This window comes from Cervus canadensis, chromosome 8 (genome assembly GCF_019320065.1).
Source record: "Cervus canadensis isolate Bull #8, Minnesota chromosome 8, ASM1932006v1, whole genome shotgun sequence".
NCBI classification, from domain to species: Eukaryota; Metazoa; Chordata; class Mammalia; order Artiodactyla; family Cervidae; genus Cervus; species Cervus canadensis.
This window is the reverse complement of record NC_057393.1, coordinates 86042467-86066119: the sequence shown is the minus strand read 5'-3', so window position 1 is coordinate 86066119 and position 23653 is coordinate 86042467. Positions and strand designations below refer to the sequence as shown.

The 23653-nt window shown below is 37.6% G+C and overlaps 1 protein-coding gene across 6 annotated transcripts in view; it reads right to left on the bottom strand.

Annotated features, from left to right (window-relative positions):
* The window catches only part of TARBP1 (TAR (HIV-1) RNA binding protein 1), a 61157-nt gene that overhangs the window by 25137 nt on the left and 12367 nt on the right, over positions 1 to 23653 (bottom strand). For all 6 annotated transcript variants that reach the window (XR_006270949.1, XR_006270947.1, XR_006270948.1 and 3 more), the window contains exons 7-13: positions 21789 to 21924; positions 21064 to 21160; positions 19868 to 19957; positions 18562 to 18703; positions 13701 to 13800; positions 12651 to 12823; positions 2662 to 2759 (exon numbers count right to left, since the gene is read on the bottom strand). Coding sequence is in view for 3 of the 6 variants with exons in the window: in XM_043477077.1 (XP_043333012.1) it covers positions 2662 to 2759; positions 12651 to 12823; positions 13701 to 13800; positions 18562 to 18703; positions 19868 to 19957; positions 21064 to 21160; positions 21789 to 21924 (836 nt within the window). In the remaining 3 variants the exon portion in view is untranslated. The remainder of the gene's footprint in view (positions 1 to 2661; positions 2760 to 12650; positions 12824 to 13700; positions 13801 to 18561; positions 18704 to 19867; positions 19958 to 21063; positions 21161 to 21788; positions 21925 to 23653) is intronic.

Sequence of the window (23653 nt, the reverse complement as noted above, 5' to 3'; positions counted from 1 at the left end):
GGAGAGATCATCTCCTCCAAGAAGCCTTCCATCAGCTCCCCAGGCAGAGCTGAGCACACCCTCCTCTGTGCTCAGACAGTGACACTGCGTTCAGAGTTACAGCACATGTCACGACTCACTCAGCACGGAGCTGGCTCCCCAGCTGGATTATGAGCGTCCTGGAAGGCACACTGGCCACCCGCTCCAGTACTCTTGCCTGGAGAGTCCCGTGGACAGGAGTCTGGCGGGCTACAGTCCGTACAGTCGCGCAGAGCTAGGCATGACTGAAGAGACTTGGCACGGATGGCAGGAACTATGCCTCCAGGCTGTGTGTGCGCTAAGTCGCTCAGTCGTGTCTGGCCCTCTGTGACCCCATGGACTGCAGCCCACCAGGCCCCTCGGTCCACGGGATTTTCCTGGCAAGGATACTAGAGTGGGTTGCCATTTCCTACTCCAGGGGATCTTCCCAACCCAGGGAGCGAACCCACACTCCACTCTTACAAGGAATGGTCACTGCCCCACTTGCCCAAGAAGATGACTAAGTTCAGAGAGGTTAAACAACTTACCCAGCGTCTCAGAGCTAGTAAGCAGGGCAACAGAATTAAACGCAGGTCTTCTAAACTCCTACACATAGGCAGACTGGGTTCAGTCTAGCTCTGTGACCTATGACAAGAGACCTAATCTCTTTGGGCCTCAGATTCCTTATTTGTAAAATCGGGAGGCTGTATCTCTCCATCACAAGGTTTTGGTAAGAATTAAGTGAGAGAAAGCATGCTGAAGATATGGGCCCTGAGAGGTGGCCTTGGTTATTATTACAGTGCCAAGTACTCTACCCTCAGGCTTCTGCGGCACACAGGAAACACAGAATTCATTCAGTTTATCAGTGTTCACTGAGCAACCACTAGATGCCAGGCACTTTGCCAAGCGCTAGGACACAATGCAGAGAGAAGGGACAACTCCAGGGCTTGGTGACAGATTGAACACAGGGGTGAGAGGGATGGATAAAGGTACCAGGGAGGATTCCCAAGTCTTAGGCTGAAAGAAACCTGTTGGATCACACACATCCACTGAGAAGCGGACCTAGGGGCGTGGGGTAGGATGGATAACCTCCTATAGGAATGATAGGAGGTTCCATTTCAAACACTAAATGTGTGGAAAGTCCAGCTCAAGTTATCAAACAGCAGTTGGCTGAACGGCATTCCGCCAGGACAGTCAGAGGTGGAGATGGATGTGAGGGTGCCTGGCGTAACTGAACCTGGGTGTGCAGATGAGGTCACCTACACAGGAGGAAATGAGGAAAGAAGGGACCCAAATCAAGCCTGAAAAACTGACTTTCACAGCTACACATCAGAGAATGGACATGTGCGGGAGAGCCTGTTGTTAAATACTGACTATCACGCTGCTGAGGGGAAGGAAAGTGGGGAAGAGATTTTTATTAAACTATAATAAGTTATCAAACAAATGCACTTAATTGGGAATTCTAATTCCAAATGTATTACAGAGTGGATTTATATAATAATTTAAAGTTATTTTGGAAATGAGTTCACTTTTTAAAATCTGAAAGACAAAATCACAATAACTTTCCCCCCTTTAAAGCTATTTTTAGCTTCAGACTCCAAACAAACAAAAATATTATTTCTGTCCCTCCTTGCGGACAAGGAGTTCACTATACTTTTGTGTATGTCTGAAAACTTCTATAATAAAATGGAAAAGTAATACTGATAACAATAAAGTGATAGGGGAACAAAATATGGAAAGTTACTTCTTTATTAAATGTCTTCTTGGAAATTTAGGTGTACCAAAACTACTGTTAACAGCTGTTGAATAAGAAAAATGCTAAAGATAAACACACTTCCCTCCAGAGGAGTTTGTTCCTTGCATTATCAAAATATCTCAGGTTTTTTGGTATAAAACTTGCCTTTTTGTATTTTCACAACTGCTTATCAGCTATCAAACAAATGTCCTTAATTGGATGTTCTAATAAAAGTTGTTAAAATAAGTATGCTTTCTCACTCTATTGACAATGTAATGATCCTAACTGTTTCAACACCTGCCCTAGAGAATGTCAAACCCTCCCAAATTAAGAATTACAGGCATTTCTATAAAATTAATATTTTCAAAATATTCCCGAAGAAAAGGAGAAAACTTTGTAATTTTTTTTCAGATGTCCTAGAAAGAACAATTATGCAGTGAGCACAGACAGAGCAGATACCTGTCTTCATAGAGCATCCTCTTGACCTCAGACTGGTTGTCCCCGACTCTAACTTCATCTGAAGATCACATACAGACATAAAAATACATGTGTACTGACAGCCAGTCCCATCCCAAACCTGCCAAGTCAGAATCTCTGGGTCCTGGGACCAAATACGCATTGACTATGCTAAGTACTTCAAATATGTTATACCATTTGATACTCTCTAAATTCTAGGAAGCAGGTATCTTATCTCCACTTCGCAGATGAGGAAACTGAGGCTCAACATAACTTTCCTAGAATCAGTTACACTGATTGAACTGGAGCTAGGAGACTCTAGTCTCCTAGCTTCAATTTTTTCTGCCCCCCCAAGGTCACTTTTCAAGAAAATATCATATTAACTTTTCCTTTCAACTCAATACAGTGCCGGCCAGTCAGTAATCACTCAAAATACTGATGAAAAGACTGAAGTTACTCAAGTAAATACTTACAGTACTTAGTTCATTCATAGTAAGTCGTCTGAGAATAAATTCAGAAATGCTCTCTGTAGTAGACATGATAAAGTTCTGAAGAAGAGTAAATACCTCATCTGTATGGAGAAAAAAAAAGCATGCAACTAAAATTATAGAAATAAGTATATCATATATTCTAGCAAAAGTTCAACTCTGTTAGGTGTATGTGTGAATCACTTATCAAAAATGAATTCTGGTAACATAACAGTAGGGATTATCTACAATTAATCTTAAAAATCATTGAAGAGTTTCAGTTCTGGATAAGATGCAGCAAAAGCACATTGCCCTCTCTCACTGAATTCAGCTACAAAGCTGGGACAGGATATCTGAAACAGTCACGTGAAGACTCTCAAAAGTCAAAAGCAGCAGATGGATTTAGCAAGTAATAACCATGAACAGTGGTGAGTTTGCTTTGGTCTCGCTGTAGACTGGACCCCTCGAAGGAGGAGCAGTCAGGAAGGTGGGCAGCAGACTGGGCCCCCACTATCTGGTCAGGAAATTAAAAAGGAGAAACTCAGAGAACTAGACAGCAAGTAGTTCGAAGATTCCGAAGAGGGACGTGATCAGGAAAATAGCCCCAGCAAGTGGTGTGTGGAGGGTGGTTAGGCTCACCCCTGAACTGCTGGCCCTGGATATGATGCTACTCAGAAGGTCAAACATGTTTAGCACTGAACAGACAACCGCACAGGTGCCAGCCTGGCCGCTGGATGCAGCAGTCAGGGCACAGGTCAAGACAGCACTGCAAAAGACTTGAAAACAAAACTGACAGTGAATCAACACCCATAGAAGCTGGAGCAACAGAAATTGAAGCCTAAACCAAGCCAGGCTGGCTGACCGCCACACAAACGTATCAACACTGTCCACAGATCTAAACAAGATCCAGAGTCTCATAACACAATATTCAAAAGATCTAGGATACAATCCAAAATAACTGGGTAGATAAAATATGAGAAAATTCCTACCTCATATGGGAAAATAATCTACAAATGACAACACCAAGATGACAGTGATGTTAGAATAATCTGACAAAGACTTTAAAGTAGCTATTAAAACATGCCTGAAGAGTCAACATTTACTCTTGAAATAAATGAAAAACAGAAAGTCTCACCAAAGAAACAGAAGACTTACACAAAAACCAAATAGAAATTTGTAATTGAAAGTACAATAACTGAAAATTTTAAAACTCACTGGATGGGATCAATAACAGAAAAGAAACGTAAGGGAAAATAATCAGTGAACTTGAAAACAGATCAGTAAAATATGCAAATTGGGGAATGCCCTGGTGGTCCAGTGATTAGGACTCCACACTTCTACTGCAGGGGACACAGTTTCAGTCCCTGGTCAGGGAACTAAAATCCTACATGGCATGTGCAGCATGGCCAGGTTTTTAAAAAAAAAAAGGATGTGAATGATTACAGAGTTCTAATGAGAAACCGTGGAGGTCAGAAACAAATGGAACATTTTTAAATTGCTGAAGAAAAGACCTAGCAAACCAGAATTTCATTTCAACAAAAATATTCTTCAGAAAACAAAATAAAAACATATTCAGATGAAGGGAAATTAAGAGAATTCATTGCCAACAAACTTGCCTCCAAAGACATATTAAAAGACATTTTTCAAACAAAAGGTATACAGTGCCACGGGAAAACGTGGAATGTCAAGGATGAAAGAGCAAAAAAAAATTTCAATATCTGGGTAAATACAAGAGACTATTCCCTTGAGTCTTTAAAACGTGTTTGATGCTTATGAGCAAAAAACACAACATTGTCTGGTACCGTTTTTAACAAACATAGATATAAGACAACTATAATAAATGAGGGAGAGGAGATTAAGGGACACATAAAGTAGTAACATTTCTATATGAATTTCAAGTTGGTAAAATGTTAATTCTAAGCTGACTGTAAAAAAGTATGCACATCACAATCCCTATAGCAATCACACAAAAAACTTTGGATATTTAGTAAAAAACACAAAAGATAATTAAAATGGAAGACAAAACAATGTTCAGACTACTCAAAAGAAGCCAGAAGAGGGGAAAGAAAGACATGAAAAACAGGAAAATAAACAGAATACAAAAAGTGACAGCTCTAAAATCAAATATGTAAATAATTAGATTAAATGCAAATAGTTTAGACCAAATAAAAGACACAGACTGTCAGAAGAGACAAAATATCATGCTCCAACTATATGCTGTCTATAAGAAATTCACTTTAAACATAATGCTCATTAAATAGGCTAAAAGTTCAAAGCCAGAAAAAAAAGTACTATGCAAATTTTAATTAAAAGAAAGTACAAGTGGTTATACTACTATCAGACAAAGTAGGCTTCAGAGTGAAGTAAATAATCAGGGATAAAAAGGGACATTACATAATGATAAAAGAGTCAACTTCCGAGAAAAAGCACAACCTACCTATCCACCTTCAAAATACACAAAGCAAAGCTGCCAGTAGTAAAAGTACAAAGAGACAAATCCAAAATTATAGTTGGAGTTCAACATTCCTAAATTCCAAGAATATAAAACTAAAAAACAACACAAAACTCTTGGATATAACTGACATTTATAGAACACCACACCCAATAATAGCAGAATATACATTCTTTACAAGTGTACATGGAACACAGGCCAAAATAAACCATACCCTAACAAATTAACAATTTTTAAAAGCTGAAATTGTACAAAGTATGCTCTCTCGACTAGAAGAGGATTAAAACAAAAAGCAATAACAGAAAGATAACAGGAAAATCTCCAAATACATTTCTAAATAATTCATGGGTAAAAGAGAAAGTCTCAAAAAAAAAAAAAAGAAAATTCTGAACTAAAGATACAACATACCAAAATTTGTGGGATGCAAATAATACAAAACTAAAGAAAACTCACAGCATTTGATGTCATTTTAAAAAAGAAGATCTAAAATCATAATCTAAGCTTCCGCCTTAACTTCAGTAAAAGGCAAAATAAACCAAAAGCAAGCAGAAAGATGCAAACAACAGAAATGAATGAAATTGAAAAGAGAAGAAGCAACAGAGAAAAATCAATGAAACCAAAAGCTGCTTCTTTGAAAAGGTCAATACTAGCCAGTCTTAAAGAGAAGAAAGAGAGGATCACCACTACTACTGTCAGGAGTTAAAAATGAATCACTTCAGACTCCAGATCCTAAAGAAATTTAAAGGATAAACCATGAAAAACCCTAGAAATGAAACTGTCCTCATTCACAAATGATATCACTGTCTACAAAAAAATCCGAAGGATCTTAAAAAAACAAAAACTACTTCAACTAATAAGTACACTTCATCAAGGTTACGGGATATAGGTCAACAACACAAAAATTAATCACATTTCTGTATACTAGCGAAGCACAATTCAAAACCAAAAAATTAAAAAATTTATCATTTACAATAATCTTTCCCCCAAAGATATGTTACATAAATCTAACAAAACCTGCACAGGATATAGATGCTGAAGACTTAAAAAAAAAAAAACTCTGATGAAAGAAATAAAAGACAGCCTAAATAAACTGGGAGATAAACCATATTCATGAATTATAAGCCTCAATAAATAAAGCAATTCTCAAAAAAACTGATCTTTACATTCAATTCAGTTCCAGTCAATTCTAGTAGGATTTTTTTTTTTTTTTGGTAAATACAGACAAGCTGATGATAAAGTGTACATTGAAAGGCAAAGGCACCAGAAGAGCTCGAAATACTTTTGACGAAAAAGCATAAACTTGAGAGAATCACACTACCTGCTTAAAGACTTGTTGTAAATCGACAGTAACCAGAATAGCGCATCATGGTAAAGGGACAGAAACACAGATCAATAAACAGCCCAGAGACAGACCCACGGAGACATGGCCAGCTGCTTTTAAACAACTCTATTGCGCTATAAATGGCATATTTTACCATTCACCCACTAAGAGTGTACACTTCAATGGTGTTCAGTACAGTCAGAGACACGTACAACCGTCACCAGTCAATTTCAGAACATTTTCGTCACCAGAGAGAGAAAAGCCCACCCCCTGGAGCCACCACCCCTATAACCCTCACCCTCTCCCCTGACCTAAGCAGTCACTGGGCTACTTCCTGTCTCTCTAGGTTTGCCTATCCTGAATGCTTCAGGCAAATGGAATCACGTGTTACATGGCATTTTGCAATTGGCTGCTCTCACTTAATACTTTCAAGGTCCGTGTGTCAGCACTTCTGTGCCCCTTTCTACAGTCGTGCATCGCTCATCTATTCATGCATCCGTCTACTTTGGGTTGTTTCCACCACAGCCAATTGATTTTTGACAATTCAACAGAGAAAAGGAGATCTCATCAACAAGGGGTCCTGGAGCAACTGGAAACTCACAGGCAGAAAGCGAACCTCCACCTCACCTCCCGCCTTAGCAAATCACCTCTGCTTACATCCGAGATCTGAGAGCTAAAAAACCATAGAACAGGGGCTTCCCTGGTGCCTCAGTGGTAAAGAAGCTGTCTCCTGCAGGAGACAGGGCCTGATCCCCAGTCTGGGAAGATCCCACATGCCAAGCCTGTATACCACAACTATGAGTCTGTGCCCTAGAGCCTGTGCTCAACAAGAAGCTCGCGCACTGCAATTGGAGAGTAGCCCCTACTTGCTGCAACTAGAGAAAAGGCCCATGTAGCAATGAAGACCATGCACAGTCAGAAAGAAATAAATAAAATCAGATAATACATAAACTGGACTTCATCAAAAGAAAAACTTCTGTTCTACAAAAGATCCTGTTAAGAGAGTGACAAAGAGAAGCACCAGATTTGGGAAAAATATTTTTAAATCACATATTCAACAGAAGACTTGTCTCTATTAATAGAATATATAACAAACTCTCATTATTATATACAATATTATGAAAACAACTCAATTTAAAAATAGGCAAAAGACTTAAATAGGTATTTAACAAAATGCTGCATCTATCACTTTCAGATAAATTTTTTAAAAGATTACACACTGCATTAAAAATCACAGTATTAATTTTAAACATTCATGTTACCTATCATAAAGACAGCCCTATTACGGCCTCTGAAGTATCTCATGGATGAGTCACTTGCCAGTTTAAGCAGCCACCAGCAAACAGTTGCGAATTAAAGCTTTTTATGAACCAAGAAAATGACTGATGAATATGGTAAGAACAGAAAACAACTCTCTTCTATAACCTCTGCCTTTTATTTCTCAACTCATATCTCAAACTTATAGCATAAAAAATATTTACTTTTCACAGATTCATTCAAACCCATTAGATTGAAAAAAGGTTAATTTGAGATTACAAGGGAAGGTTTAGGGTTAGGGCTTGAAGAATAGAGAACAAAGTGACACGAAGAAGTTGATGCTATTCATGTTTCCAGTGTCGTCATCGCGGTTGCCACGGTGTTTCCTATCAGTTACCACAGGACTCAAGAACCTCTCTTTCACTTGGACCGCCAGTCACTGCCACACGCTTAACTTTAACACTGCATCACAGTATACAAACCTGTGCACAGGTTCAGAATGATGTTTGGGGTTGACAGTCACAACCCGAATCCCCAAAGCGGTACCTAAACTGATCAAAAAGCTAGCTCAAAATCATGACACCACTCCATACCCATGAGGACAGCCACTATCAAAAATAAGAAAAACAAAAGATAACAAGCGTTATCGAGGATGTGGAGGAATTACAGCCTTGTGCAACGCCAACTGGAATACTAAATGGTACAGCTGCTATGAAAAACATGTGGTTCCTCAAAAACGTAAACACAAAGGGAATTTCCTGGCTGTCCAGTGGTTAGGACTTGGCGCTTTCACTGCTGGGGGTCCAGGTTCAATCTCCGGTCAGGGAACTAAGATCCCACAGGCTTTACATCAGTCAAAAAAAAAAAAAAATTAAACACAGAATTACCATGATTCTATAGGAACTGAAGAGCCTCTTGTTGAAAGTGAAAGAGCTCAGAGTGAAAAAGCTGGCTTAAAACTCAACATTCAAAAAACTAAGATCATGGCATCCAGTCCCATCACTTCATGGCAAATAGATGGGGAAACAGTGCAAACAGTGAGAGACTATTTTCTCAGGCTCCAAAATCACTGCAGATGGTGACTGCAGCCATGAAATTAAAAGATGCTTGCTCCTTGGAAGAAAAGCTATGACCAACCTAGACAGCATATTAGAAAGCAGAGACATCATGTTGCCAACAAAGGTCTATCTAGTCAAAGCTATGGCTTTTCTAGTGGTCATGTATGGATGTGAGAGTTGGACTATAAAGAAAGCTGAGTGCCAAAGAATTGATGCTTTTGAACTGTGGTGTCGAAGAAGACTCTTGAGAGTCCCTTAGATTGCAAAGAGATCAAACTAGTCAATCCTAAAGAAAATCAGTCCTAAACATTCATTGGAAGGACCGACGCTGAAAATGAAGTTCCAATACTTTGGCCACCTGACACAAAGAACTGACTTATCTGAAAAGACCCTGATGCTGGGAAAGACTGGAGGCAGGAGGAGAAGGGGACAACAGAATATAAGATGGTTGGATGGCATCACCGACTTGATGGACATGAGTTTGGGCAAGTTCCTAGAGTTGATGATGGAATAGGAAGCCTGGAGTGCTGCAGTCCATGGGGTCGCAAAGAGTCGGACACAGCTGAGAATTACCCTATGACCCAGCAATTCCACTTCTGGGTATGTACCCTAAAGAACTAAAAGCAAGGACCTGAACAGACATTTGTACATTAATGTTCATAGCAGCGTTATTTGAATAGTCAAAAAATGGAAACAATCTAAACATCCACCAAGAGATGAATGGATTACAAAGCATGGCATACACATACAACAGAGCACGATTCATCCTTAAAAAGGAACCACATTCTGATACAGGCTACAATACAGATGAACCTTCTGAACACACTAATGTTAAATGAAATAAGCCTGACATAAAAGGATAAGTACTGTATGATTCCACTTCGAACAGTCAAATTTCCAGCGACAGAAGTTCCTGGTGTTGCCAGGGGCTGGGGAGGGAAGGCTGGGATGGGGAGTAATCATCTAGCAGGTACAGAGATTTGGCTGGGAAGACGAAAAAGTCCTGGAGATGGACTGTGGTGATGGTCGCGCAGTATTGTGCATACACTTAAAAACGTTTAAAGTGTACATTTTGTTACATATATTTTACCACAATTTAAAAACTAATCAAAACCTAATTTGGGAAGAAAAGTTCAAAGAGACACAAAAGATCAAAGCCAGAAAACAAAAGCAACTCAGGAAAAAAGTGACACTCGGCGAAAAGGATCATACCCACTATTTTGACAAATTCAGCCTGTAGTTAGGACAGGAGTGTGATGAGGTCAGTTACTTGGCCCTGAAGAATCCAATGTAACAAGGGGAGAGTTATAATGTGACTAATGGTATGTTTCCTCAAATATAAAAATAAACATTGTACAGTTACTGTGAATAAAAAAAAAAAAAACATTGGAACATCATTTATTTAGAGCTTTAAGCTGACAGAGGCAGCAGAGACCGTTTCACCAGTTATGAATTACGCTTTAGTTTATTTTGAACATTTTAAGACATCTTTTGGGCAAGTTTTAAGTAAAATGGGTTTTCCCACATAAGCCACTATGGCTCGTCAGTAGGTGAAGATGTGTCTGCATTTCCCAGGAGTGTGTTTTAACATTACACATTTCACAGCAGATCGAGGCTTAGCTAAGCTCTGCTGCAGAATGCACTGAAGCACGGCAAATTCAAGTTTTGCTCTTTGGAACTTTCTAGAATTTTTTGCCCTGAATATTTTCAGTCTATAGTTGGTTTAACCCACAAATATGGAGGGCTGACTGTACCTCGTTATTTCTGACTTTACCATTATGTGTTCATTTATCCTAGGACTTGCAGTTAGTTGCTAGATTATTTACTCATTTATAAAATGAAAATAACTATTTTCCTCTTTACCTATTAAAGAAATTCTTTCAGGATTTAGATCTATATTAATTTAATTAAATAGATCTAAATGAGCAGATGTAAGCTATTATATATAGGACAGATAAATAAGGCCCTACTGTATAGCACAGAGAACTACATTCAGTATCCTATGATAAACCATAATGAAAAAGAATATTTTAAAAATGCAAGTGTGTGTGTGTGTGTGTGTGTATATATATATATATATATACAGAAAAAACTGACTTTGCTGTACAGTGGAAATGAATACAACATTGTAAATCAACTAGACTTCAATTAAAAATAAAGTTAACTAAACTAACATGTTTTGCCAGTTATCTGGAAGTCAACTACTACCAAAACTAAACATGAATTTCCTTGGCTCTTACTCACAGTATAACGAGAGAGATGCATGAGGAGTGATGGGAACTTACATTCTGCAAGTAAGAACACAAAATATGTACACAACTACTTGGAAAAGTAATTTTGTATTATCTTAAAAGCTGAATACACACATACCCTAAGAACCACTCATTTTGGTCCTGGGGGTACATATACTGGAGAGACACACACAAGCTAGAAGAGACATGTAGACAAGCGTTCAAATCAGCACTGTACATAAAAGCAGTAAACTCAATGCAATCCAGCATCCAGCAATATGAGAATACCTAACTGTGGTGTCATCACACTGTGGAAGGTAACATCACAGGGAAAATGAGGAAGTCTTTATATGAAAGGACATGGATTAATCTTAGAGGAGTACTAAGTGAAAAAAGTTACAGTAGACTTTTGACAGTTGAGTAACATTTCTATAAAGCTTAAAAGCAGGAAAATGAGATAAGGTACTGTGAGAAAATTGATTTATGTGGCAAAATCATTTTTTAAGTATATGGAAATGACACAGGTAAAAACAAAGTAAGGAGGCAAAACGCAGGGACTGAGAAGTTATGGGTAAATTCGTTCTCAGCAACAGATGCAATGGTGCTGCATTCACGGATGTATAATTATTTTGCATCATAATTTATATACAACTATCTCATATTCTTGCGTGTATCAAATATCCCAGTAATTTTCCAAAAGGCACCCATGTCCCAGTCCTGCACTTGAGGGTACTGAGTCAACTGCTTTCAACAGTCAAGATGTGTCAAATGAACACAAGTTTATGCCCTTAAAGGAGTAAAATCTTATAAAAAGTTACTGCTGTGTACACAGCATTTGGCTCTGCTATCATTATCAAAAATATCAGGACTTGGACACTAGCTTTTATAATATTTCACAAGTCTATATGGAAATCTAGCCTTTCAATATTATCCTCCAGCTTAACCGATACCAAAGCTTCTCTAGAATATTCTTTCCTAAATGGAAAATTTCTAAAATTCCAAACGAAATTGATCAGAAATATTGGGAACCAAGGCTTACCCGCTGATAATTCTAATATCTGATGTCCATGGGTTTTCAAACACTGTTTTACACAAATCTCAGTTTAAGGAAGAAAGTGCACAGTGCTTCCATCACCAACAATGTACTTCCTGGGTGAAGTGTTTTCTACATAGAGGTGCTTAGGGACATGTGTGTGCCGGCGTGCTCAGACGCACAGCTGTCTCCGACTCTCTGTGACCCCACAGACTGCAGCCCTCCAGGCTCCTCTGTGCACAAGTGATTATAAAATTATTGCTATTCTCAACGCTTTAGTTTACTTTCTGCAACATGTTACACAGTGTCAGTAAGAAATGGATCTTGGCTTAGAATATATATGAAATAGTGATCATTTTCAATAGTCTGAAAATCAATGAGAACCTATAGAAACAAACAAACAAAACAAGCAAAAGCAAATGAAATCACATTCCATCAACAGAATCAATAATGCACAGTGAATGCAAATATGAAAACGTCAGCTCTGGATGGGCTGTCTGCTCCTTCGTCGCTGCCTCCCCAGCACCACTCGGCAAGTGTTTGCTGAGTGTATGAAGCTAAAGAAAAAGGTCAGGAATTGCTTCCCATTCTGAGTACCAACGATATACCTGGCAAAACACCAACAGAAACTATTGATCCTCACCATCTCGGGTACCGGAACCTTTCAACAAGCAAGTTTGCAGTAACTTCAACAGCAACTGCAGGCATCTGTCAGTTTTCAGCAAGGGCATGTAGGCATTTGTACCAAACTTCACAAGGGCATCCAGGAGAGGATCTAAGAATATCCTTAATACATTCTGTGTCCTCCGCTTTTCACTAGACATTAAAAGACATGCCCAAATCAAGCATTTCAAAAGCATAAAGAAACTGTCTTCCACCTACAGTTTTGGTTAGCTAAAGATTCCACTGGACGGAATTACTCTTAAGGACGACCTGTCAGGACGGGCCTTTCCACTCGTGCTTTCTCAGCGAGAGCAGCAATTCGCTGGAGAAGAAAGCACAAGGAACAATACACGTCCTTGGTTTTGGGAACAAGCGTGAACAAAATCCTAGATCCAATTTACCAGCAAATTAAAATGCTGAGACCTCGCTTCTATATTTCAGAAAAAAACAAAACAAATATATACTAGTCAAGGGAATGAGACACGTTAACAAAAAATATAAAGAACTACAGATTTGTGAAAAACTGTTATAACCAATTTTAATACTGAAACCTTGTCTAGAAAAGAGATTTTCACTATATGCAAATACACTACTTAAGGAAGCTGCTTTTTGCAATAATTATAATCTGGTGACAATCTGCTCATATTTCTCAAAATATAAATGGGACTGTTTTATCATTATTATGTTATTTTTTAAAATTTACATATTTTATAAAGAGGTAAAATCCAGTAATTGTTTTTACTTAATCTTATGCTAGGACCTTACAACCCATTCTTCTAATATTCTTACACAAAACCAGTGATTTGCACACACATAGTTGTGTTTTTTTTTTTAACTTCTGAAGTTTAAAACTCTGGCACTATTAATTTATTGTTAAATATTTCTTTAAGTATGTTGCCATGTTCTAATTTTCTCCTTTAATAAGCTGTGATCAATTCCATACCAATCACTGAAAAGTCTGAATATGGACTATAAACAGGATTAGCCTTTTTTTAAAAAAAGCTTTTTTTTCAAGTTTAAAAACACTTACCTATATTGACTCTTCATTCTTTCTACATCTATGGCCAGCAACACCATCATAGCAACAAGCTTAGCTTCAAACCAATCAGGCATACAGCTGTTTTCTCCTCCTTAAATAACAATAGTTAAGGTTTGCAAGCATTAACAAAATCCTAAGAAGATGATGTTTCAAAAATAAAACAGTTAAATGAATATGTTTTATCAGTATTACATGAGAGAAATACAGCTGAGAAGAAATATAGAACACCCCACAGCATGGTTCATTTTTACATACTTAAATGTGAACACAGACATCTCTGCATGCCAAATGCAGACCAGGCCCTGGCCGCAGACCCAACGGCTCCTATACTCATGGAATTCACAGTGCAGAAGAGGGGCGCATTCATCAAAGAATATTCAGAGAAATGTAAAATGACAATAGCAGTAAGTGTTCTAAATCGTGCAAGTATACACTCTATACTAGAGAGTAAGACAAAGTCACCCTGAAGAAATGACAATTGGGCTGGGTACAAAAGCCAGGAAAGAATGAGGTAGGGGAAGGGAGACATGACCCTCCCAGGCAGAAGGAAGAGCCTGTCAAGGCCCTGAAGCAGCAGACAGCACGCCATGTTCCATGAAAAGGACTGGGGTATACAGTGGGAGGGAGCACCAAAGATACCTTACACGAACAGGCAGGAGAGACCAGGGACTTTATAGGCATGGGGGGTTTCTGTCTTCATCCCAAAAGCAGAAGGAAGCCAGTACAGGTCAAAGTGAATGTATACAAAGAAGGGGAGAAGACTTCTGTAAGATCAAAGTTTGTATATTAAACAGATTTTTCTAGGTATAATGTGGAAAAGAGATTATAGAGAAAGCTAGATGCAAGGTAACCGGTTAAGAGGCAATTCTGGCATCTTGGATGAGAGGTGAGAGTTCCCTAAAATGGAACTGGAAGGGGATGGAGTGGATACAGATACAAAGGCTTTGGCATCTCAGACTCCTGTCTGAACCTCAGGTACCCTGCTTATTAGCTATGGGAGCCTGGGACAGCCAACTGTCCTCTCAGAAAGCTTAGGTCATCTTCTATAAAATCAAACTAAATAAACCTGTGACTTTCCTTGGGTTTATTATAAAAATTAAGTAATATATGCAAAGTTTCTAGAACAATTTTTGGAAGAACATGGTTAAATGATAAAATCAGTATTTTCCTATTCCTGAAAGCCAGGTAAAGTAAAATAAATCATAGCTAGAGCTCCTTTTCATTCTATCATGAGATGATACTCTTCACCTCAACTTTCAAGAAAAATTTAGTTAATCTAGTTTTCCAGACCAGTGGTTCAAATACTTAAAACATATTTTAAAATATTCTAATATATATTGGGAGTAATTTATTTTGATACAAATTTGTTAGAATAGTACAGAAGACAGACAATACTAAAAACACACTTGCATGGAGGATAATTTAGTTTAAAAACACAACAAAAGAATAAACTTTATTTTATATTATTCTTTTAAAATGTTATAAATACTATTTAGTGGTTAATAAGAAATGTGTATTTTTTAGACAATCTAAATGTTGGTGCTTTCCAAAATAATTTAGTAGGTTAAATTTACGTGTTTTTTATGAGTGAATTATTGAAACTTGTTCTCTGAACCCTTTTTACTCACATTAGTGTTTTATATCCCACTGCTAAGTCACGTCATGTCCAACCCTGTGTGACCCAATAGACGGCAGCCCAACAGGCTCTCTGTCCCTGGGATTCTCCAGGCAAGAGTACTGGAGTGGGTTGCTGTTGCCTACTCCGTTATATCCCACATTTACATACAAAAACTCATCATTAACGAAGACTAAACCGAAGTACCAATATGCTACTCAGTTCCTTACATTTTCTAGCAATCATATAATGAGATACCTTTTGACCTTCTAGGAGGTGGGAGTAGGGTAGGGGTGCTATCTGAGAATGTTTCCAATCACAGTGGCACTTTTTGAAGTCCTAAACAATTTTTCACTTTGGATAAGTGAAAGGGAAGGTTGTAAATCAGAGGTTTAGTGGGTTTTTAAAGATTCCTGACTTTAAGGAGAGCCACAGGACTGGGTCAGTTACAACAGATGCCTGACCACTCAGTGGAGCGCACTCTGGCAGAGGTTTTTCCTGTAGGGCTGCTTTCCTGAGCCCCCTGCTGCCCTACTAAAAGAAAGCCAGGCTGCGGAACAATGGGTCTCAAACCGCAGCCTGTGTCAGAATTCCCCGAGCGCCTGTTAAAAACACAGAGGGTAAACCCCACACCAGACTTTGTTCCCACTCTGTGTGGGACGGAGTTTGAGAATTTGCAGTTCTAAACAGTTTCCAGGTGATGTTGATGTTGCTGGTCTGGAAATCATGCTCTGAGAACCACTGGCAAAGAATTCTTTACACCTTTTCCCTCTTCTCTCACCGAGGCTGGAAAAGTATAGGCAAGGATGCTTTTAAAGAAACGAAAGGTCACTGGCTATCTTAGTCATCTTAATGCAAGTTAACCCTACTACGAATTCTAAAAACTGACTGTGATTCTAGAAAATGCAAACTAGTGTCAGAAAGCAAGTCAGGGTGGATGCAGAGGAACAGGTGAAAGCAGGAGCTGGGGTAACAAAGAGGCGTGAAGACACTGGGGCGTGATGGCTATGTTCATTATCTTGCTATGCTAATGGTTTCATAAGCAATACACAGAGGTCAAACCCATCACACTGTATTAAGTTTAAATATGTGCAATTTAATGTACGTCAATTACATGTCAATAAAGCTGTTTCTAAAACTGGTTGTACAGCTATAGTATATACTACTTTGGGACTTCTCCTATCTTCAGGTATCTTGGTTACATTTTAAGTAGGCACCCTTTCTGATGAACTGGGTAAGTACAAATTTCTTCAATATATTTCACTCTTTGGTTGATCTCAACAATTCCAAGCTCTGACACACAGTTACTGCTGTTTGCGAACTGTCTCACCTTCTCTGATTCAGAACACCTGCTCTGAAAGTGCTCCAACACTTTTGCTTGTTGATGATGCTGGTTTTGTGTGGTTTTAGTTGTTGCTGCATTGTTTTGTTACATATCATATATATGATATGGTACATATATAGCTACCGAATATATATCCATCCTCTCTTAACCACCTCTTAACCATTCCAACCTGGGCTCCATGCTATAGACAGACACTGGTGGATGTCTATCTGCTTTCAAGCTCCCTGGATGTAAGTTCACCCAAGCCTTGCAGGATACTCTTCCCCGTCCACCTTAATTTCTACTCACTTATTAAGTGTTGCCTCATCCGTGACCTCTCCTGACCCCCACAGGGCTACAGGTTCTGGATCAGTAGCCCTGGCCCTGGGGCCCATCACAGTGCTTATGGCTTTCAAGGCATTGTGTTAAGGTTAGCTGTTTACTTATCATTTCCCGTGTTGGCCTATGTTCTCTGAGGGCAGAGGACATATCTTTTATCTCTGTAACTCCAGCGTCTGGCACTTTGAAAACACCTGACATACAATTGCTGAATAATCTGTGTAAAATCTAGCTGTACTGACCATATGAAACCCCCCCAAAAACTACTTTAGGTGTAAAATTTGATTAAAAAATGTTTGAGCTGACTTTTTTTTTATAAAAACAAATCTGAATGTTATATGTATTTTATGCTCAAAAATTCAAGCTAAATCGTGTTTGCTTTGCAATGTATTGCCTTGTTCTGAAAACTGCCCAGTAATTGATAATAAAACTAAAATTGTATAAAGGCACTTAGCCAAGGGCATTAAGAGTCAAACAAAAATATTACACATACATACACACACGCCTCCTTTGTACTTGAGATCAGTTTTTTTAAAAACTTAAATTATATTAAACAGTTTAAGTCCCAGAAATGTTAAAGAAGAAACTCTAAAAATCTTACTTTATCCAATTTTGAATGATTTAATCAGACCTGATGCTGTTATAGACTGAGTTTTAAGACAAGTTATATAGATATTTCAGGGAGTTTAATCTATGCTCCCTCCAGTAGGGACTAAAATTTATTCACTTTTATAGGCCTAACGAAAGAAACTTCCAAGTAACAGTAAACTTACTAGACAATAAAGACAAAAAAACACAAAAGTAAAACATTCCGAAAAGGACAAACAGATAAACTCATGTATTTTGGAAGGATAATTATCTGATCATTTAAGACCTATTCCATAATCAGATTAGAGAAATCAGGAGATGAAAATGACTTAGTCTGAGACAAAGCTAGGAAATTGAAGACATGTTAAATTCAAAGACGCAATTTACCCAAATTATCACTAATGACTTTAATGATGAGGAAGCGTTAGAAATGTAGAAAGAATCCTAATTAATGAATCTGCTAATAGTTCTTCCCTCACTTAGTGGATTTGATCTTTGCTAAGTATCTGGTAAAAAAAGAAACTAACAAAACCATTCTTTCAAATATAATTTTTCTCTAAAATTACTTTTCATAATCAGCTGACACTAAATATAATGCTTTGAAAACAAACAAAAGATAAACAAATTTATCTACAAATATTTCCACTACAGAGGCTTCAAACACACATCTGCAAAATCTAGCTGACAAAGATTCAGTAATTGTAGAATAAATTAATAAATTTATTTGTGTTCAATCCCTACTCAGACAGCTTACTAGTTTCTTAAAACATTTAAGAGTTTAAAATTTCAAGTTTTAGAACAGATAAAGTGCAAGTTAGGAAACAGTATTTTTACATAACATTTATTCACATTATTTGGCTGAAATACAAGTCTGACATCCATAAATCAGCATATATTTGGTATATATTTTCAATGTGAAAAACCAGTAGAAAGTTCTTAGAAAATGTTTTGGTTACATCAGTCCATAAAAATGATCTCAGACTTACCTTCCCAGGCAGGTGATCTAATATACTCTTGTACTAGGTTCCTGACATAAGCATTTAAAGAGGAAGTCTCGTGAAGTCCAATGGAGCTACAAGTTGAGGACTGCCTGAAACAGCTTTCGTTAATACGCAACCAATCACAGAGCTGAAAAAGAAAACAGTTATCACTTATTTTGAAAGTCTAACTGAACAAAGGGCTTACAATTTCCCTAATTAATTTTCTTTCTTCCACAATAAATTGAATTTAGATAACTGAACACAACAAAGTAACAGAACGTTTATTGTCATGATTGAGCTTCACACACAGTTCATACAGAAAAAAAAGTTCATATGTATGTATGTATGTGAGTATATTCACATACATGTGTGTGTTTTCTAAACTCCTCAAAGAATTTATAAACTTCATTAACAGGCAAGAATTTTTAAAGCATCTAATATAAAATGTACATGTTGATAAGGTGATGTAAAGAACATCTCTATGAATAATAACACATTATGTAAAACAAATTACAACCTTAAAATTCATTTCATCTTCATATACTAAAACAAGGATTTATTTTTGAGAGAATGTAGAATTTGAAATATAAGTTATAAGGAAAGCTCCTACCCTCCTTGCAAGTTTATTTTCTATCATATATGCATTTTAAAATATAATTGATCCTTGAACAACATGGGTTTACACTGCAGGTTCACTTACACGTGGATTTTTTTCCAATAGTAAATACTATGGCATTTCATATCCATGGTTATATGGGTCCTGACATGGAGGAATCATGGATATGGAAGGCAGCTTCTTAAAAAAACTAAACACATGCTTATTATATGTTGAAACTGACTTAAATGAGTTAAAAAGTTATGGTCACACAAAAACCTGTATGCAAACGTTTATACCAACTTTACTCATAATTGTCGGGACTTTTCTCCATCTACTGCAAGACATTTAGGGTTTCATGACGAGCGAAATGCAAGAAGTCAGAAGAATTACGGATCACCAAAACGTCAGGGTTGGGAACCTCAGTAGATGTTTGTGTCGCTGTTGTTGAATCTAACATCACCAGTACGCCCAACACATCTCATCTGGAATCGAGATCTGCCCACTAATACTATCTTCTCTAGAATAGTTCCATCTCTATTTCAAACACTTTCTGTCTCCCACTTCTAATAGCATTATTGGTTAGGTCCACTCAAAGCAAATAAACAATTTTCAAAAACCTCTGTTGACAGATAACAAGAAAGGCCAGTAATGAATTCAACCAGAAACAATTTTTCACAAAGTTTTCAAAGACCCCATCGTTATTTTCAGTCTCACCTGCATCCACAGTGAAGTTCCCCGTCCTAAGGACTCCTCTTGTCTCACTGACATGAGAAAAGTTGAGATATCAGATAGTGACACTTTCTCCTGCGGGCAGGGCAGTTTTAAAAAATTACTCATTTAAAAATGTTTAACTGAATGAACATCACTGTAAAACCAATCTAGCATTTTATTTAAAGTAGAATACTATTAGTTAAATCAAGAGCTATATTTTTAAAAAGGAAGTATTCAACTTTCAAAATGAAGAGTTTGATTATAAACAGCTAACCATTATATAAAATGAAAGATTACTTTATAAATCTATTTTCCTTAAAATCGAGATTACTATCTCTGAGATAAGGTGGTCACAATCTAAAAGCAAAAACCAGAAACATCCTATAAGAAATTACCTATTATTTACATCAAAAGTGAATCTTAGTTTTTCAAATCCACACACACGACCCTCAGCCTTCAGAAAACCACCCAAATCTTTTCATCCCCTTAAGGTCACACATCTCCAATTAAGACACCCTGCTCTAAGTCTGGGGTTGGCAAAGTCGCTCACAGCCTGTTTTGTGAGTAAAGTTTTACTAGAACACAGCCATGCCCCCTTATTTGTAAATGGTCTACGGCTGCTGTTGAGTTGCTGTAATAGAGACTGTATGACTCAAAAAACCTAAAATATATCAATCCAGCCCTTCACAAAAGAGTCTGCTGACCCCTGTTCTCAACAATAGTGTGTTACTAGAGCTCTGTGAAAAACAGAATAAGGATGTTCTTTGAATGTCAAGTTCCTGGAAGATGTACAGAAAAAATACAGAGAACCAGGTCAAAGCTTCCAAGAAAGCTCTCCCAGCATGGTCGCGAGCTTCCCTACCAACAGGTAAAATGCCTACAGGAGGGCTGCTTAGAGAACCACGGCCCAGTATTTTCACACACGGCCTGCACACAGCACCTACAACTCCAGAGCCCCAGAAGGAAACCAGGTGTTCAGTAAAGGTCACACTGTCTTCATGACCCCTGCAGGCACGGTATTGGGATGGTGGGAGCCCTCCCAAAATCCAGGTTCCAGACACCAGCCAAGGGCCAATCTTATGAACAGGGCTTTCTAATGGCAGCATCACAGGCCTGCTATGTTAACTCTTTAATGAACTCCCGCTCACTAAGAAAGACTCTCGAACTGAAGTTAACGTGAGTAAGAAAGATCAGCTTACCACGTCCAGCAGATTCATGGCCGTCTGGAGGAGATAGCACTGCGCTGCCCCTCTCAGCAGGATTTGATGTGTGATCATGGTGCACTGGAGAACGTCCCTGAGGGTGCAGAAAAACACACGCACTCCCATGGGCTCAGAGAATATTGTGATCATCTGTAGTTACTGACAACTTGATTTATAATATCTACACTTTCTAACGCAGAAAGTCACTATCAGGAGAGCTGCAAAGCTATTAAATAAGTAAGGCCTCTAGTAGAGTGCAATTTTAATATGAAAAAGAATCTTTGAAAACTAACAAGACACTTTCAAAGCACATTTTTGGAAATAATTGGTAATTAATGTTGATATTTAATAAAAACATTGGCCTTATTTTTAAAGTGGTCAAAATCCAACAGCATATATTATGGCATATATTAACATTTAAATTAGTAATTCATAAAACAAAGTTAAGTTCAACAGCATGTGGGATCTTAGTTCTCCACCCAGGGATTGAGCCTGTGCCCCCTGCAGTGAAAGTGTGGAGTCGTAACCATTGGACCATAACGGAAATCTCCATGAATAGATTTTTTTATTTGCTTTTTGCTTCTATAAAATTAAGAATGAAAAATCAGGATGCCAGTATTAACTAAAACCACTCACCAAGGATTAAAGCAGAAGAGAAAACTTAATTTGCTAAGGAAAGCTATGACAAATAACCACATATGAATATACACAGAGTAAATTACCTGAGGGCAAGAAGTCCTTCTATACCTAGGGCTTTACGTCTTGGGACATTTGCCAAGGCCTTAGATAGAAACAAGATGGGAACAGCACACCAGTGTCTGCTTGTCATCTTCTGAATAAACTTTAACAGGAAACTACCTGAAAGAAAAAGTTTTAAGACATCATTGTTGCTAACAAGCACATGAGAAGATGCTCAAATCATCAGACACCATGTAGGGAAACGCAAATAAAACCACAATGAGATACAACCTCACACCCACTAGGATGGCTCTAATCAAAAGGACAGATGATAACAAGTGTTAACAGGATGTGGAGACACTAAAGTCTCAGACATTCCTGGTGAGAATGTAAAATGGTACAGTCAGTGTGGAAAACAGTTTAGTAGCTCCTCTAAAAATTAAAAACAGAGTTATCATATTACCCAATAATTCCACCCCTAGGTATATAATTAAGAGAAGTGAAAGATTATATTCATATAAAAACTTGTATATGAATATTCACAGGAGTAATTCTTATTAGTAGTTAAAAGTAGAAACAATCCAAATATCTACTGATGAATGGATAAACAGAATGTGAAGTATCTATAATACTATTATTACATTATTATTCAGCTACAAAAAGGAATGATACCTGTTACAATATAGGTGAATCTTAAAACATTACACTAAGCAAAAAGAAACCAGACATAAAATAAAAGGCCATATATTATATGATTCCTTTTATATGAAATGTTTAGAATAAGCAAATCTATAGAGACAGAAAATAAATTAGTGTCTGACAGAAGCTAGGGGAGACGGAAAATGAGACGATTACTTATGGACATGGAGTTTCTTTTGGGGATAATGAAAATATTCTGAAATTAGTGGTGATGGTTGTACAAATTTGTGAGTATACTAAAAACCACTGAACTGAACAATTTAAAAGGGTAAATTTTATGATGTGTGAATTATATCTCAATAAAACTGATGGAAAAAAAAATCAATGTTATTTCAAATTCATTCCCTTTTAGTAAGATGAGTATTCTACTATATTGTACATACTCTGATAACAAGCAGTTTTACATATATATATATATATATATATATATATTATTTTTAAGTTAAGGTAAAAGATAAATTTTTTACTGTTGGAAACCATTCTTTTGTTGGAGATGTTAAAGAAAAATACCATTGGTATCTGGCCTCTGGAATCTGCAAACAGTAATATTAGCTCTTTCTCACAGGCTATTTCTTACCTACACTATAATTACTTTAACTATTTTGAGATACACAACAATGGTGCTCTATCCTGCTTTCTCTGCTAATGTGTGATGTCTTAAGGGTCTTTAAGTCACACAGTCAATGAAAACGTCTGTTTCCTCAGATCATCATTGTAGGAATCTTTTAAGAAATCACTTTTAAGAAATCACTGGACAATTCTGAAAAGATATGACATGTATTTTGTATTTCCCAAAATGCCTAGCCCAAAACCAGGTATGCTTAATATATTCACTGGGAATCACTGACAGAAAAAAATTACAAAGTAAAACCTATAAGTAGACAGTTTACTTGCCCTCATTCTTGCTGGACTATTTAAGTTCCCATCTTTTGCCTAACGCCTCTCTCAGGACACAAGGAAGAAGGCAACTGTCAAGCTTCTATTTCTCACTCACCCACCACATTAACAAGGGTGTCATGCATCTGGTACAACCACAAACACCAGGCTCTCAGACTCTGCAGGGTGCTGACCACCAGCATCTCACTCACACTGTGATATACACACAGGATGCGCCCATGTGGTCAGAAAATTACTCCCCCGGCTATAAACTTCCGAACTCTAGCAAACAAAAGAATGGCTCTGGCAGTTACCTTCTCCACTCTAGTTTTTT